The sequence below is a fragment of the Mytilus californianus genome, unplaced genomic scaffold, assembly GCF_021869535.1.
Source record: "Mytilus californianus isolate M0D057914Y unplaced genomic scaffold, xbMytCali1.0.p SCAF_19, whole genome shotgun sequence".
Lineage (NCBI taxonomy): Eukaryota > Metazoa > Mollusca > Bivalvia > Mytilida > Mytilidae > Mytilus > Mytilus californianus.
The window spans coordinates 1173000-1188716 of record NW_026262667.1 but is presented as its reverse complement, the minus strand read 5'-3'; the positions used below and the strand labels follow the sequence as shown (position 1 = coordinate 1188716).

The window sequence follows — 15717 nt, the reverse complement described above, 5'->3', positions numbered from 1 at the left end:
TTTGCATCATTTACCTTTTGTTTATCTTTTTCCCCATTGATTTAATTTGTATCGTTAGAATTAAAATTGTTATGTGAACACTTATCTTACTTCCGTGCCTTTATTACTTTGTGTCATTGATTGTAATCATCTTTGTAGCCTTAAATCCCAGAGTAATTATTTGAAAATGTTTTTGATCTAACAAATTCAATCATAGACATTGATTGGCGATTAATTAAACAATTAACAAAAGCTTTACAACGTTGACCCCGAGTTGAACACTGCTTGAGTAACGAGATGAGCACGGGTTTCCTATTAGAGCCCGGAATTAGTTATTGTCAAATCAAAAATATAAATATAGAAATTTGTAATATTTCAAACATAAACATTTAACATTTAATTCGTTATACTTGACAGTTTAAATTCAGACCACCAACAAAAATGCTTTCAAGACGACTATTTGACACATATGATGAAATTAATGTCATTCCAGCATCTATATCTACCCGGAGTTTTGATTCTACACCAGTAAAGGCTAATGACCTTATGTCTGTGATGACTCCAAACATCAAACGAAATCTGTTTCCTGGTGATGACGATGATTCTGGTCTCGGTATGGATGATCATATTTCATGTACACATAGCTTGAAGAAATCTGCCAAGAGACAGCGTTTAGAAGATGACAGCTCAAGATGTTCAAAACATCCAAAAGTTTGTACCGATATAAAGGCAGTGGTAACCAAACTTGAAGAGAACGACGACTTCATAGCCGATGGTAGTAGATTACATACTTTACCAACTGTCACTGGAAAGCATTCTGATTTGAAAAGCATCACTTCACAGACACTTGCTGGTGTTGTTAATGGAGACTATGATGACGTAATCAGTGACTACAGGATCATCGACTGCCGATACCCGTATGAATTTGAAGGTGGACATATTAGAGGAGCGGAGAATATGTATTTGCATGAAACCATTTTAACTTTGCTTCGTCAACCGACTAAAGATAAAGAAGTTGTGATCTTCCACTGTGAGTTTTCGTCTGAAAGAGGTCCTAAAATGTTACGATTTCTCAGAAGCAAAGACAGGGAACTCAATAAAGAAAATTATCCATCACTGAACTTTCCAGAAATTTATTTACTAGATGGTGGCTACAAGGCATTCTTCAATGAACAGCCAGATCTATGTGACCCAGTGAGCTATCGACCAATGTTTCATTCCGACCACTCAGAAGATTTGCGACGTTTTCGAGTCAAGTCAAAGTCATGGACAGCTGGTGAAAAACGAAGATATGCCAAAAAATCAATGAGATTTTAGAACTGTCTTATTAATTTAGAAATTTACTAGTGCTAATAGTTATCTATGATAGAAGTGATTTCGGTGCTTTGTTTTATACAAACTGTATTTTATTGTTATTGTTATCAGTTATAAAACGGTATTCATATATTAAAGATTACCAATATCTAAATGTTTTTGTTTTGTCATGATGTATATTTTTTTTACTGCTGATACTGAGAAAGACCTCAAGTTATTTTAAACAAGCCTATGTCAAATTGAAAACAGTAAATATGACATAAAAAAAAGCTATTAATGCACTCTGGGCTATTCACAATTATCACTCAGAATTCGTTATCTCTTTCAAATTTGAACTAAACTTGACAGGAATAATGTATTGAAGATCTAAATCTTTAATAATTCCCCTGTTCGTTCCGATCGGAGAAAAATATGAATATAGAGACAATCTTAAGTTCTGAATGATCAATTTAAAAAAATCTTCTGCTCTGAAATAACAAGACGACGTGTTTTGAAGCTGAATGTTTATGATTGGTTGCTCCTCTACACAGATCCTCATTTTATTTAATGTTGATTGGCTACCAGTCATAGCGGAATTAATGGCACATAGTGCTGATGAAAAACCTTTGAAGGTTCTATTTGGTCAATTCAAAACAATCTTCTTCCTTGAAACTGCGCTGAAGCAGAAATGTTTAAAAACCTTAGGCGATTGAAAGACTCTCGACAAACGCCTCCTTTAATGTTTGAGAATTCGGTGTCGACGGTAGTTATTGGATTTTTTCTGTCCAATCAATTCACAACTTATATAGACTATGGACGTTATCAAACTAGACATTTTGGGTAGATAACTGTCTTTTTTTAAGACTGTATGCAATTTGATTTTTTTTGTCGTTTGGTTGGTGTTTCATTGGCGTGCACGTCTTTTTATCCATATGGCGTTCATTGATTGCACCTACTTCTCATTGAAATCACATGGAAATTATTTTTTTTGTCATCTTCTCTGCCACTTCTTGGCCACCTCGAATAAACCTCTCAGAATAATGTATTGGATATCCTCTACACATGATGATCTACTTATGTTCAGATCGGATGCCTCCAGAGGCAATAATTTATACTGATTAGCCAATTTACAAAGTTTTTCTCCTCTGATGGTCTCATATGAAATTTTGCTTTCGTTTTATAAATCTTTTATATTTTTTCTTTTTTTTGGGGGGGGGGGGATACTTACTAAAATCGAGTTTTAAGCCATCTGTGAGTATTTATAAATATATTTACACGTCAAAAATCGAGATAATGTAACATTTTATTTAAACCTAAATGGACGTACATAAAACTGTGATACTGTAAATTTCGGTAGACATTTATAGGTAATTGAGCAAAGTTCCGGTAAGGGGATTTTGCAATTTTGTTTTCATTAAACTAAAATTGTTTGGCTCAATATCAATACTCTTTAGGAATAATGTGCTGATATTTGAAACTTAATTTTGTTCACATTTTATAAGTTCAAGTATCAATATCAAGCATCACCCCCATTTTGATATAAGAAAAAACATATTTAAAAATTTGAAATGAATTGCAGAACGGTTCTCAGCTTTTCGCATGGAAAACACATTTTAAAAAGCACTATTTTTTAATCAATCAATGTACACTAAACACAACATAGAAAACTGAAGACTGAGCAACACGAACCCCACAAAAAACCGGGGTGATCTCAGATGCCCTGGAAGGGTAATCAGATCCTGCTCCACATGTGGCATCCGTCGTGTTGTTCATTTTAGTGCAAACCCAGTGACAAGTCTAATTCGGTAGGTCACATTCGGGGAAAAGAGTACGGGATTGTGGTTACGACAATTTGAACACGTCCGTCGTCGTCTGTGAAACAGATATTCGATAACGATCAACCAACTCGTGAAGGCGTCCGTAAAATTTACGAAAGACAAGACAAGACAATTTTATTCTTTAAAACCATTGTATACACATTGGTACAAAGAATGAAATAATAATACATAGTATACAAAATAAATTGTGCACATGACAAGATATGAATGTTACAATTACTATACAAGATCATTTAGTTATTATAATAGAAAAACAGATAGACAAAGGCTAACCAGGAAGACCTGCTAATGAATTTATAACCTTTATAAATTTACATATATTTTTTAACTTATTTCTATGTGTTGTTTGTAATAATTTACAAAATTTAATTACATTTACTCTGTTACAATAACAATTATCCAAAAACAGTTTTCTTGAGTCGTCTAGGGATCTACAATTCAGAAGAAAGTGAAATTCGTCACCTAATTCTTGACATTGACATAAATTACAATATCTCCTTTCTCTATCTAAACCTATCCATCTACCAGTTTCAATTGGTAATCTATGATTACCAGTTCTAAATCTACAAAATATAACCCTATCTCTATCTGGTAATATATCTAAATATTTTTCGAATTCAAACTTATCCTTATATAATCTGTACGATAAACCTTTTGACGAATTACATATATCTGAACGCCAGTTTTGTTGAAATTGGTCAAATAACTTCTGTTTTAAACTATTATTTAGCCATTTTGTGTTAAAGCCAGTTTGTGCTAACCAGATATTACTATAGCCACATGTTTCAAGAATATTTTTTATAAAAATAACCCATTCAGACGTACAGTTATTCTGTGAATATTTAAAAAACATAAAGTTATACAAAATGTGTGACAACTTATTTTCTTTGCCGTGGACAATTCTACACCAATAATTTACCATACGCAGTTTAATGTAGACTGCCATGGGATAGACACCAAGTTCGCCATAAACCATGAAAGGATGATTTCAACTTGGAACCATTGGAACTCTTGTGAGCAGTAACCCTCTATCAAGGAAATCTTGATAGGAAACACAAGCCCTGGTATATCGTATCAATTGGGAGATATATACTCCGTATGTAGGCGCTGCTAAAATGTTGCTACTTAGAAATGGAAAGTTTTTACGGGACGTATTATGGTATTTCGTTGTCCGTCCGTCCGTTCGTCGTCAACATGTCGGACAATAACTCAAAAACGCTTCAACCAATTTGCATTAAACTTTGTTGAATTGTTTATATCTATTGACGTGAGCTCCCTTTCGATTTTTATAAATTTTAGATTTTACATTTCCGAGTTATGGGTTTTTTTCATTAAAAAAGGGGGATTTTCCAGTTTTCGGATAATAACTCAAAAACGCTTTAACTAATTTGCATGCACCTTTGGTGAATTGTTAATGTCTATTGACGTGAGCTCCCTTTCGATTTTTATAAATTTTAAATTTTACGTTTCCGAGTTATGGGGTTTTATTCATTAAAAAGGGGTGATTTCCAGTTTTCGGACAATAACTCAAAAGTGCTTTAGGCAGTTTTTATGAAACTTTGGTGACTGGTTTATATTTATTAAAATAACCTCCTTTTAGTTTTTTTTTTAGAAATTTCTGATATGACATTGAGGAGTTATGGAAGAGGGACGAAAGATACCAGAGGAACGTTATTCTTTGAAATGCGACGGGCGTATCATGCGCTTATGACACAGCACTTTATTTTTTTATTTTTTCTGCATTTGTTATATTCTCTATATAATTTGCAATAATTTTTTTTTACCAGAGGATCTTTCGGATTAGAAGAGTAAATTATTCCATAATTTATAAGATTCTTTCTCATTGAGTGCAAGTTAGAGTCAACATTTTTTTGTGTCACAGTTTTTTTTTTTTTGGCTAGATTTAGCTGTATTTTTAAAGATCGCCCAACCTCTATGAAAATGTTAGTAAGTTTAACAGAGGATACGTTTATGCCTATTTTGGATTTAAAATGCCCCTTATGCATAAAATCTGATTTTTTTTCAAGTACATGAGGCCTTGGATTTAACATGTTCTAGTTCCGACCGAACGTGGCTGTGTATTTATACAACCCACACAGACAGACGGACCCCCTTTTAAGCATGGGTTTTAGTACAGGAAGGGAGAAGTCCATGGATGACCACATTTTTATAAGTCAGTCAATCCTTGTGGTTTAGAATGAGAACAAATCAACATTATACCCATTAAAAAGTTTCTGCAAAATGGGTCGATCGAAAAGGGTGGATACTGAATTCAGACTGCCACTGGAAAAAGGGGGTATGTTGGAAAGTGTCTGAGTATAATAATATACGTACCGATACATCGAGAAACGCCAAACAAACGTCCCCTCCCCTGACATTGACCATACTGCCACCCGGAAGAAATCTATGGTAAATATTTCTGTACACCAGTACAACCTTAGGATCATTCTTATGCAGAATAAAGAAATAAACTAGCTAGATATCCTATAATTAAGAAAAACTGAATATGCAGTCGTATACAATAATTAACTGACAAAGAAAATGTTTCAAATCAAATTAGTATCTTTAACTAAATTTCAGCTACATTGTATTTATAATTGGAATCATGATTTTTATTTTTAAGATTTAAGTATTGTCTAGTTTCTCCCTCTTTTTTCCTTTCTTTTTTTGGGGGTGGGCGTGGAAGAAGAGACTTGATTGGCTACACCATGGCACAAGGTTCTTGTCTATGAAAAATTCTGATTTTTGGCATAATTTTATCATCGGATGAAATAATTATAGAATAACTAATCGAAGAATTCAAATAGAGAAAAATATTCAACGAGTGACGAACAACACATTAATTCACGAATGCGCGTAGCGCATGAGTTAATTATCAGTGTTGTTCGGTCACGAGTTGAATATTTTTCGATATTTGAATTCTTTGATTAGTTATTCTTTTTATTACATTGGCAAATGGCTTTTTTTTAATGAAATTAATGTAGAAAATGTAAGGAACTATATCTTTTTTCTACGCATTCACAATTTGTTTTGATCCGACGTTTTCGACGTCTTGACAACGCCTATTGTTGTATGACGTCAGAGAGTGAAATAACCACGTTTATTTCACATGTGAAATTATCGGTTTTTATTTGACTGGGAAATCAATGTAATTCAATGCTACCAATGTAATAATACTTATTTCCAATGCTCATTAAGTCATTACATTTGATTGAAACTGCCGGTTAAAAATGTCAGATTCACGTCTAGTTCTGACTCCTCTCCTCTGACAAACTATCATTTGGCCGTTCCTAAAAAAAGTTATTTGTACCTACCTTTTTCATTTTTATGATACAAAAAATGATGGACTAATTACGCTTAAATTTAATATTGAAGAGCAGAAAAGTCAAATGTTTAGAACCAAAGCTTGAGGCATAGGAATACATCTATCTATTCATATACTTTTCTATTTTTATCTAAATTGGTGAGGCAGTTGACTCGCTGCCTTAATGTTAGCCACGTCATCGCCGATGCAATAAACACATAAAAAAAAAGACTTACAAACATCAGAAACTCTTTCTTACCATCAAATCTTTACGACGACGTGTTCTTCTTTTTAGTCTTAAACCCTAGTGCTGGACATTTTATGTTAGTACACATAATATACTAACTGAAATAAACCGGTTCGTCGAATTTTGCGAGGAAAGGGAGACAACTGCATTTCTAAAAACTGTAAACGATTTCTACATGTTAATTAGAAATGCAGTCACTGCAATTATCATAATGTCCTATTTTTACCAATAATTACAGACAATCGTTTGTCGACATAAGAGGGGTGGAAAAGGGGGGGTCCCTGATTTCTACTTCCCTACCCTCAACTCCCACTTGCCTCCAATCACTCACAGACGAAAATCGGCAAAGAAATATTTCCCAGAATATCCTTATTTTTTCTCCACCTCTTCCCCCATATCCCGCCCCTCATTCCCATGTTGCCTTACCCCTGTCCACCCCCTCACATAATAACTTACAGTTTCTTCTATACTATATATTTTGCTTTTCGTCGCTTAATTAAGTCATTCTTCTCGCGCTCGCTGTGATAACAACAGTGCGCAAATGTGCTCGGTTTTAGTGCAAAAAAAATTGTTTAACTGATTTAATAATTTTAATATTTGTTAATATCAGTGTGTGTAAACATTTTTTTCTGTACAAGATGTAAGATTTAATTTCTTGCTCAAAATAAATAGATTTAGTTCGTATTCTGTCACGTGGTAGTAATAAAAGACTTACTACAATGGACAACGTACATACCACTTTGTGTCGCTGTAATAAAAGACTTACTACAATGGACAACGTACATACCACTTTCTGTCGCTGTAATAAAAGATTTACTACAAGGACAACGTACATATCACTTTGTTTCGCTGTAATAAAAGACTTACTACAATGGACAACGTACATACCACTTTGTGTCGCTGTAATAAAAGACTTACTACAATGGACAACGTACATACCACTTTGTGTCGCTGTAACAAAAGACTTACTACAATGGACAACGTACATACCAGTTTGTGTCGCTGCAATAAAAGACTTACTACAATGGACAACGTTCATACCATTTTGTGTCGCTAGTCCTTGTGATTAATAGCACACGACTGGTCAGAGATACTAAAAACGTTTTCTTTGTGTCTAAGATTTTCCGTTCTTTTCGATTATACATGTCTCTCTTTTAATCTTAACTTGTCTATATGCGAATCAGCACACAAATTTCCTCGAAATAAGTATAATAAAATTAACAGAAATTATGAAAAAAAATATGTCATCAACACTCAATTTTCTGAAGGACAAAAGCATCAACATGCATTTTTTTATGAGATTCTTTTATCAATTACAATTATATTTGAAGTTCGTTATCTTGACACAACTACGGCCCTCAGTCAGAAAATAGGTAGAGTCAATTTCCCTTGTATTTGTTTCACTCGCAGGTTCATAAAGATCATTGTTGAAGGCCGTACTGTGACCAGTAATTGCTTATATCTTCGTCATTTCAACTCTGGTGGATAGTTTCGTTGGCAATCTTATCACATCTCCTTATTTTTTATAATGAATGACCACACTATCGGAAAGCAAGCGGAGTACTAAAACATGCTGACATGAAACTCTCGAGATGAAACTATGCCGTCCATTTCTCTTATAGAAGTTCCGGTGGCTGTACTTTATGGAAGATTTCTTAAGCAACCTCTTAAAACCAGTACAGGGAGACACTTGTGCAATGACCAGAATAATTTTCCAGACACTTGTCTTGTCATATAATAAAAAAAGACTTAAAAAAATAAGTTTTAACAAAATATCCCCTTCTGAAGGCGTCGGAGTTTTTTAAAAATAGTACTTGTTTTGCAATACTATCATCACGAGTAAAGAAAAAACTCTTCAAAATAGCAGTGCAGAATTGTGTCCATCAGCATGTCAACCAGCTCTTCATCGGTCACCAAGCCCCGGGGCCAGTTCAATCCTTCTGTGGCTGGGGTCTGCAGCTGAGACATCCAGTACCCCACCCTTTTCACATGTATTGAATATTTAAAAAATCATACCCTATAATATATTATTTTACAAAAAGACATATAGGTTTATTACACTAAAACGATTTAAAAATGAATTGATACAAATGTTTAGGAACTTTACCCAATCTCGTTTTATTTTAATCTATTTTCTATTAAAAATTTCAAATGGAGTAGCACCACTAAGAATCGATCAAATTATTTTGGTCTGAACTATTTCCTAACAATTTTAGGTTTTTCTATAAAAATCATATTATGTATCTAATCAGAAATTGACAAATGTATATCAAGTTTTTGTTCAAGAATACATAAAAAGATATAACGAAACCACAACAATAAAATTTAATCAATTACTGAAGTCACTAAAAAGAAGTATAGAAGATTGAATAGATAAAAACATAATGCATAAAAAAGTTGTACAATTGTATTTCAAGAAATGTGTACATACATAGATATAAGAAGATGTGGTATGAGTGCCAATGAGACAACTCTCCATCCAAGTCAAAATTTATAAAAGTAAACCATTATATGTCAAAGTACGGTCTTCAACACGGAGCCTTGGCTCACACCGAACAGTAAGCTATAAAGGGCCCCAAAAATTACTAGTGTAAAACCATTGAAACGGGAAAACCAACGGTCTAATCTATATAAAAAACGAGAAACGAGAAACACTTATGAACCACATCAACAAACGACAACTACTGCATATATATCAGTAGCTGACTACTAACCTGGTAATCAGTGGAATATTACAGGATACATCAAGAAAAGCTTGGTTTATTGTAGTAACAATGTAACAAGCATATTTGGTGAATAAATATATAATGTCGTTAAAAAAAAAAAAAGAATCGGTCATGGAGATTTGAAAAATTTACGATTTTGAGTCTGTGATAATTGTAAAAATATTTTAGAAGATGAAGCCCATGTAATGTTAACGTGTCTATTATAATACGATTTTAAGATCCTTTAAGTCTTTTGATGACTTTAACAAAATTAAGTGTTTTTATTCACAAATATTAATATAATTCATTGCTGTGCCAAAGTCTGTTATCTTACATTAAATAGGCGTAAATTTTTTTATTCTGTAACGTATATTATGTACATATACTCATGTTTTATAATAGACGAATTTGTTGTTATTTGTTTAATGTTGTAGTTTCTTATTATCTGTATAGAATGATTCTCTGTTTAATATCTATACTATACATTTAATGTATTGTAGTATTATATATAATTGAGAGAGGAGACTAAAATCAAATATTTAATTGAATTTTATCAATTTTATTTTTATACTTATACCTTACATAGTGATACATTTGAATACAACCTCGTTTTTTGTTTTCGTATTTATTTATATAAATTTTGCATCATTTACCTTTTGTTTATCTTTTTCCCCATTGATTTAATTTGTATCGTTAGAATTAAAATTGTTATGTGAACACTTATCTTACTTCTGTGCCTTTATTACTTTGTGTCATTGATTGTAATCATCTTTGTAGCCTTAAATCCCAGAGTAATTATTTGAAAATGTTTTTGATCTAACAAATTCAATCATAGACATTGATTGGAGATTAATTAAACAATTAACAAAAGCTTTACAACGTTGACCCCGAGTTGAACACTGCTTGAGTAACGAGATGAGCACGGGTTCCCAATTAGAGACCGGATTTACTTATTGTCAAATCAAAAATAAATATAAAAATTTGTAATATTTCAAACATAAACATTTAACATTTAATTCGTTATACATGACAGTTTAAATTCAGACCACCAACAAAAATGCTTTCAAAACGATTATTTGACACATATGATGAATTTAATGTCATTCCAGCATCTGTTTCTACCCTGAGTTTTGATTCTACACCAGTAAAGGCTAATGACCTTATGTCTGTGATGACTCCAAACATCAAACGAAATCTGTTTCCTGGTGATGACGATGATTCTGGTCTCGGTATGGATGATCATATTACATGTACACCTAACTTGAGGAAATCTGTCAAGAGACAGCGAGAAGACGAAGACAACTATAGATGTTCAAAACGACCAAAAGTTTGTACTGATATAAAGGCAGTGGTAACCAAACTTGAAGAGAACGACGACTTCATAGCCGATGGTAGTAGATTACACACTTTACCAACTGTCACCGGAAAACATTCTGATTTGAAAAGCATCACTACACAGACACTTGCTGATGTTGTTAATGGAGACTATGATGACGTCATCAGTGACTTCAAGATCATCGACTGCCGTTACCCGTATGAATTTGAAGGCGGACATATTAGGGGAGCGGAGAATATGTATTTGCATGAAACTATTTTAACTTTGCTTCGTCAACCGACTGAAGATAAACAAGTTGTGATCTTCCACTGTGAGTTTTCGTCTGAAAGAGGTCCTAAAATGTTACGATTTCTCAGAAGCAAAGACAGGGAACTCAATAAAGAAAACTTTCCATCACTGAACTTTCCAGAAATTTATTTACTAGATGGTGGCTACAAGGCATTCTTCAATGAACAGCCAGATTTATGTGACCCAGTGAGCTATCGACCAATGCTTCATTCCGACCACTCAGAAGATTTGCGACGTTTTCGAGTCAAGTCAAAGTCATGGACAGCTGGTGAAAAACGAAGATATGCCAAAAAATCAATGAGATTTTAGAACTGTCTTATTAATTTAGAAATTTGCTAGTGCTAATAGTAATCTGTGATAGAAGTGATTTCGGTGCTTTGTTTTATACAAACTGTGTTTTATTGTTATTGTTATCAGTTATAAACGTATTCATATATTAAAGATTACCAACATTTAAATGTTTTTGTTTTGTCATGATGTATATTTTTTTACTGCTGATACTGAGAAAGACCTCAAGTTATTTTAAACAAGCCTATGTCAAATGTAAATATGACATAAAAAAGCTATTAATGCACTCTGGGCTATTCACAATTATCACTTATAATTCGTTATCTCTTCCAAATTTGAACTAAATTTGACAGGGATAATGTATTGAAGATCTTTAATAATTCCCCTGTTCGTTCCGATCGGAGAAAAATATGAATATAGAGACAATCTTTAGTTCTGAATGATCAATTTAAAAAAATCTTCTGCTCTGAAATAACAAGACGACGTGTTTTGAAGCTGAAGGTTTATGATTAGTTGATCCTCTACACAGATCCTCAGTTTATTTAATGTTGATTGCCTACCAGTCATGGCGGAATTAATGGCACATAGTGCTGATGAAAAACCTTTGTAGGTTCTTTTTGGTCAATTCAAAACAATCTTCTTCTTTGAAACTGCGCTGAAGCAGAAATGTTTAAAAACCTTAGGCGATTGAAAGACTCTCGACAAACGCTTCCTTTAATGTTTGAGAATTTGGTGTCGACGGCAGTTATTGGATTTTTTCTGTCCAATCAATTCCCAACTTATATAGACTATGGACGATATCAAACTAGACATTTTGGGTAGATAACTGTCTATTTTTAAGACTGTATGCAATCTGAATTTTTTTTTGTCGTTTGGTTGGTGTTTCATTGGCGTGCACGTCCTTTTATCCATATGGCGTTCATTGATTGCACCTACTTCTCATTGAAATCACATGGAAATTAATTTTTTTGTCATCTTCTCTGCCACTTCTTGGCCACCTCGACTAAACTCTCAGAATAATGTATGGGATATCCTCTACACATGATGATCTACTTATGTTCAGATCGGATGCCTCCAGAGGCAATAATTTATACTGATTAGCCAATTTACAAAGTTTTTCTCCTCTGATGGTCTCATAAGAAATTTTGGTTTCGTTTTATAAATCTTTTATATTTTGCGGGGGGGGGGGATACTTACTAAAATCGAGTTTTAAGCCATCTGTGAGTATTTATAAATATATTTACACGTCAAAAATCGAGATAATGTAACATTTTATTTAAACCTAAATGGACGTACATAAACTGTGATACTGCAAATTTCGGTAGATAGGTAATTGAGCAAAGCTCCGGTAAGGGGATTTTGCAATTTCGTTTTCATTAAATTAAAATTGTTTGGCTCAATATCAATACTCTTTAGGAATAATGTGCTGATATTTGAAACTTAATTTTGTTCACATTTTATAAGTTCAAGTATCAATATCAAGCATCACCCCCATTTTGATATAAGAAAAACATATTTAAAAATTTGAAATGAATTGCAGAACGGTTCTCAGCTTTTCGCATGGAAAACACATTTTAAAAAGCACTATTTTTTAATCAATCAAGGTACACTAAACACAACATAGAAAACTGAAGACCGATAAACACGAACCCCACAAAAAACCGGGGTGATCTCAGATGCCCTGGAAGGGTAATCAGATCCTGATCTACATGTGGCATCCGTCGTGTTGTTCATGTTAGTGCAAACCCGGTGATAAGTCTAATTCGGTAGGTCACATTCGGGGAAAAGAGTGAGTACGGGATTGTGGTTACGACAATTGGAACATGTCCGTCGTCGTCTGTGAAAAGATATTCGATAACGGTCAACCAACTCGTGATGGCGTCCGTAAAATTTAGGGACAATTTCAACTTGGAACCATTGGAACTCTTGTGAGCAGTAACCCTCTATCAAGGAAATCTTGATAGGAAATACAAGCCCTGGTATATCGTATCAATTGGGAGATATATACTCCGTATGCAGGCGCTGCTAAAATGTTGCTACTTAGAAATGGAAAGTTCACAATTGGGAAGCTGATATGATCTCTTTTGTCGTAAAGTTTTATTTTCAACCGACCCTCATTGTCAATTACTAGATATAAGTCAAGATATGAGACAGACTTAACTGTATCTGTTGTATCCCTTTATCTCAGGTTCGATGGGAAAGATGCGTTCAACATAGCCTCCAAACCTTGAATTATTTGGTGAGAGAACATCATCAATATATATGGAACGGTCTTAAAGTTATTGCACGGAATTTGATGGTTTAATACTAATGCATTACTATTATATTCATATTCTATGGAACGCCACATCTGCCTTATGATAACGATAGTCATATCATTAAGGGTTGAGATATAACATGAAGCAAATGTTCTATACTATTACGACATTTGACTATACTACTCTGTCAATTTGCTATATCACTAAGATAAATTTATATACTATAAAGACGTTTTGATATAACATGGAGTTACCTTTTCGTGCTATTCTGTCATTTTATTTTGTCATGAAGATATTAATGATATGATTATCGTTATCATAGCTGTGGCGTTCCATAATATTATATTCTATTAACTACAGTGGATATTATATGAAAAGAAGATGTGTTATAATTGCCAATGAGACAACTCTCCACAAGAGACCAAATGACACAGAAATTAACAACTATAGGTCATCGTACGGCTTTCAACAATGAGCAAAGCCCATACCGCATAGTCAGCTATAAAAGGCCCCGAAATGACAAATGTAAAACAATTCAAACGAGAAAACTATCGGCCTGATTTATGTACAAAATAATGAACAAAAAACAAATATGTTACACAGCAACAAACAGCAACCACTGAATTACAGGCTTCTGACTTGGGACAGACACATACAGAATGTGGCGGGGTTAAACTCGTTTGAAGGCGACAACCCTCCCCCTAACCTGGGACAGTGGTGTAACAGTACAACATAACATAAGAACAAACTATAAAAATCAGTTGAAAAAGGGTTAACTCATCAGATGGATACAACTAGAAATACATCTAACAAAAACACAAAGTGGACGTGGACGGGTACTTGTACATCCCCACAACAAAAAGACACTAAGTACAGATCTGAGAGTACTCGCAGTTACTGACAGCTAGTTCAAAGCCAATAACAACTAATAAAAAAATCATGCATCTCAGACTAAAATATCAATCAGAACACATCCAACATCCAATAGATTTAGTGTAAAGACGTCATAAACAGTCAGAGAAAAACATGACCTTGTGCAATGCCAAGATACAGGTATCGACAGATTGTAGAGCCATGAATGCGCATATTTATATAAAATAATATTTTGTTTGATTTTTATTTACTGATAACAAAATCAATATTAATACCAATAAAAACAATATTCAAAGATCTAATGACAGTGTTGAATTGGTAACCTTTTAGAATAAGTTTATTTAAAGGATCGATAAGTTTACCCGGATCGTTTCTAAATTTCCAGGCTCGGTAAACAACATCTCCGTAAGAATGTGCTATCCCGTTTGAAATAAGTTTTCTACAGGTACAACCAAACTTCAAAACTAAATCTTTATATCTATGGAAGAATTTAGTGAAGGTTTTAAGTAATTTGTGGTAACGAAATCCCTGACTTAATAATTTACCAGAAATACATAGATTACGTTCATTGAAATCCAAAACGTCACAACAGACACGGTCATAGCGAATGAGTTGTGATATATAAACACCGTGAGATGGTGCCAAAGGAACATCACCTTCCAAAAAAGGAAAATTAACAATAGGGAACGAAAAATCGTCCCTTTTGTCGTAAATTTTAGTGTAGAGTTTCCCGTGTAAAACTGAAATATCTAAATCTAGATAAGGACAGTTATTACCGTTTATATTTGATTTATTTAAAGTAAGTTCCTTTGGGTAAATTTCGGCAGTATATTTAGGAAATTCTTGATTATTTAACGAAAAAATATCATCAAGATAACGGTAAGTGTTGTTTAATTTATCAATTTGTTGATTTAACGAGACTATACTCGGGTCGTTTTTACATAAAGTTGTGGTTTCAATTTACATAATGGATTTTAAAGACGAATTTTCTGAACATTTACCAAACCAAGCGAGTGGCGAGAAACAAAACATACTGACTCTTTTGGTCCAAATAATTTAAGAAAGGGAGAACATTAAGTTAAGGAGTGTATATTTCGTATACCACAAGCAATTTCTTAAACTCTTTTTGCATTAAAAGAGAGGCAGAAGAATTAAAAGGATATTCAAACTCGTGACAATACCATGGCAAGCAAAAAAAACATCAACAAAAAACCCGACTAAAACGACCAAACGACAAACACCAGTTTACAAAACACAACATAGAAAACTAAAGACTGAGAACACGACCCTGATAATTTACGTGAAAAT

General features: G+C 33.5%; 2 protein-coding genes across 2 annotated transcripts; both read left to right on the top strand.

Annotated features, from left to right (window-relative positions):
* The first annotated feature begins 420 nt into the window (after window positions 1-420).
* Window positions 421-1296, top strand: LOC127726973 (M-phase inducer phosphatase-like). Its single transcript, XM_052234346.1, has one exon. It carries the CDS (start codon window positions 421-423, stop codon window positions 1294-1296), a length of 876 nt encoding a protein of 291 aa, XP_052090306.1.
* Window positions 1297-10423: 9127 nt separating this feature from the next.
* LOC127726972 (M-phase inducer phosphatase-like) lies at window positions 10424-11299 on the top strand. Its single transcript, XM_052234344.1, has one exon. It carries the CDS (start codon window positions 10424-10426, stop codon window positions 11297-11299), a length of 876 nt encoding a protein of 291 aa, XP_052090304.1.
* Window positions 11300-15717: the final 4418 nt, after the last annotated feature.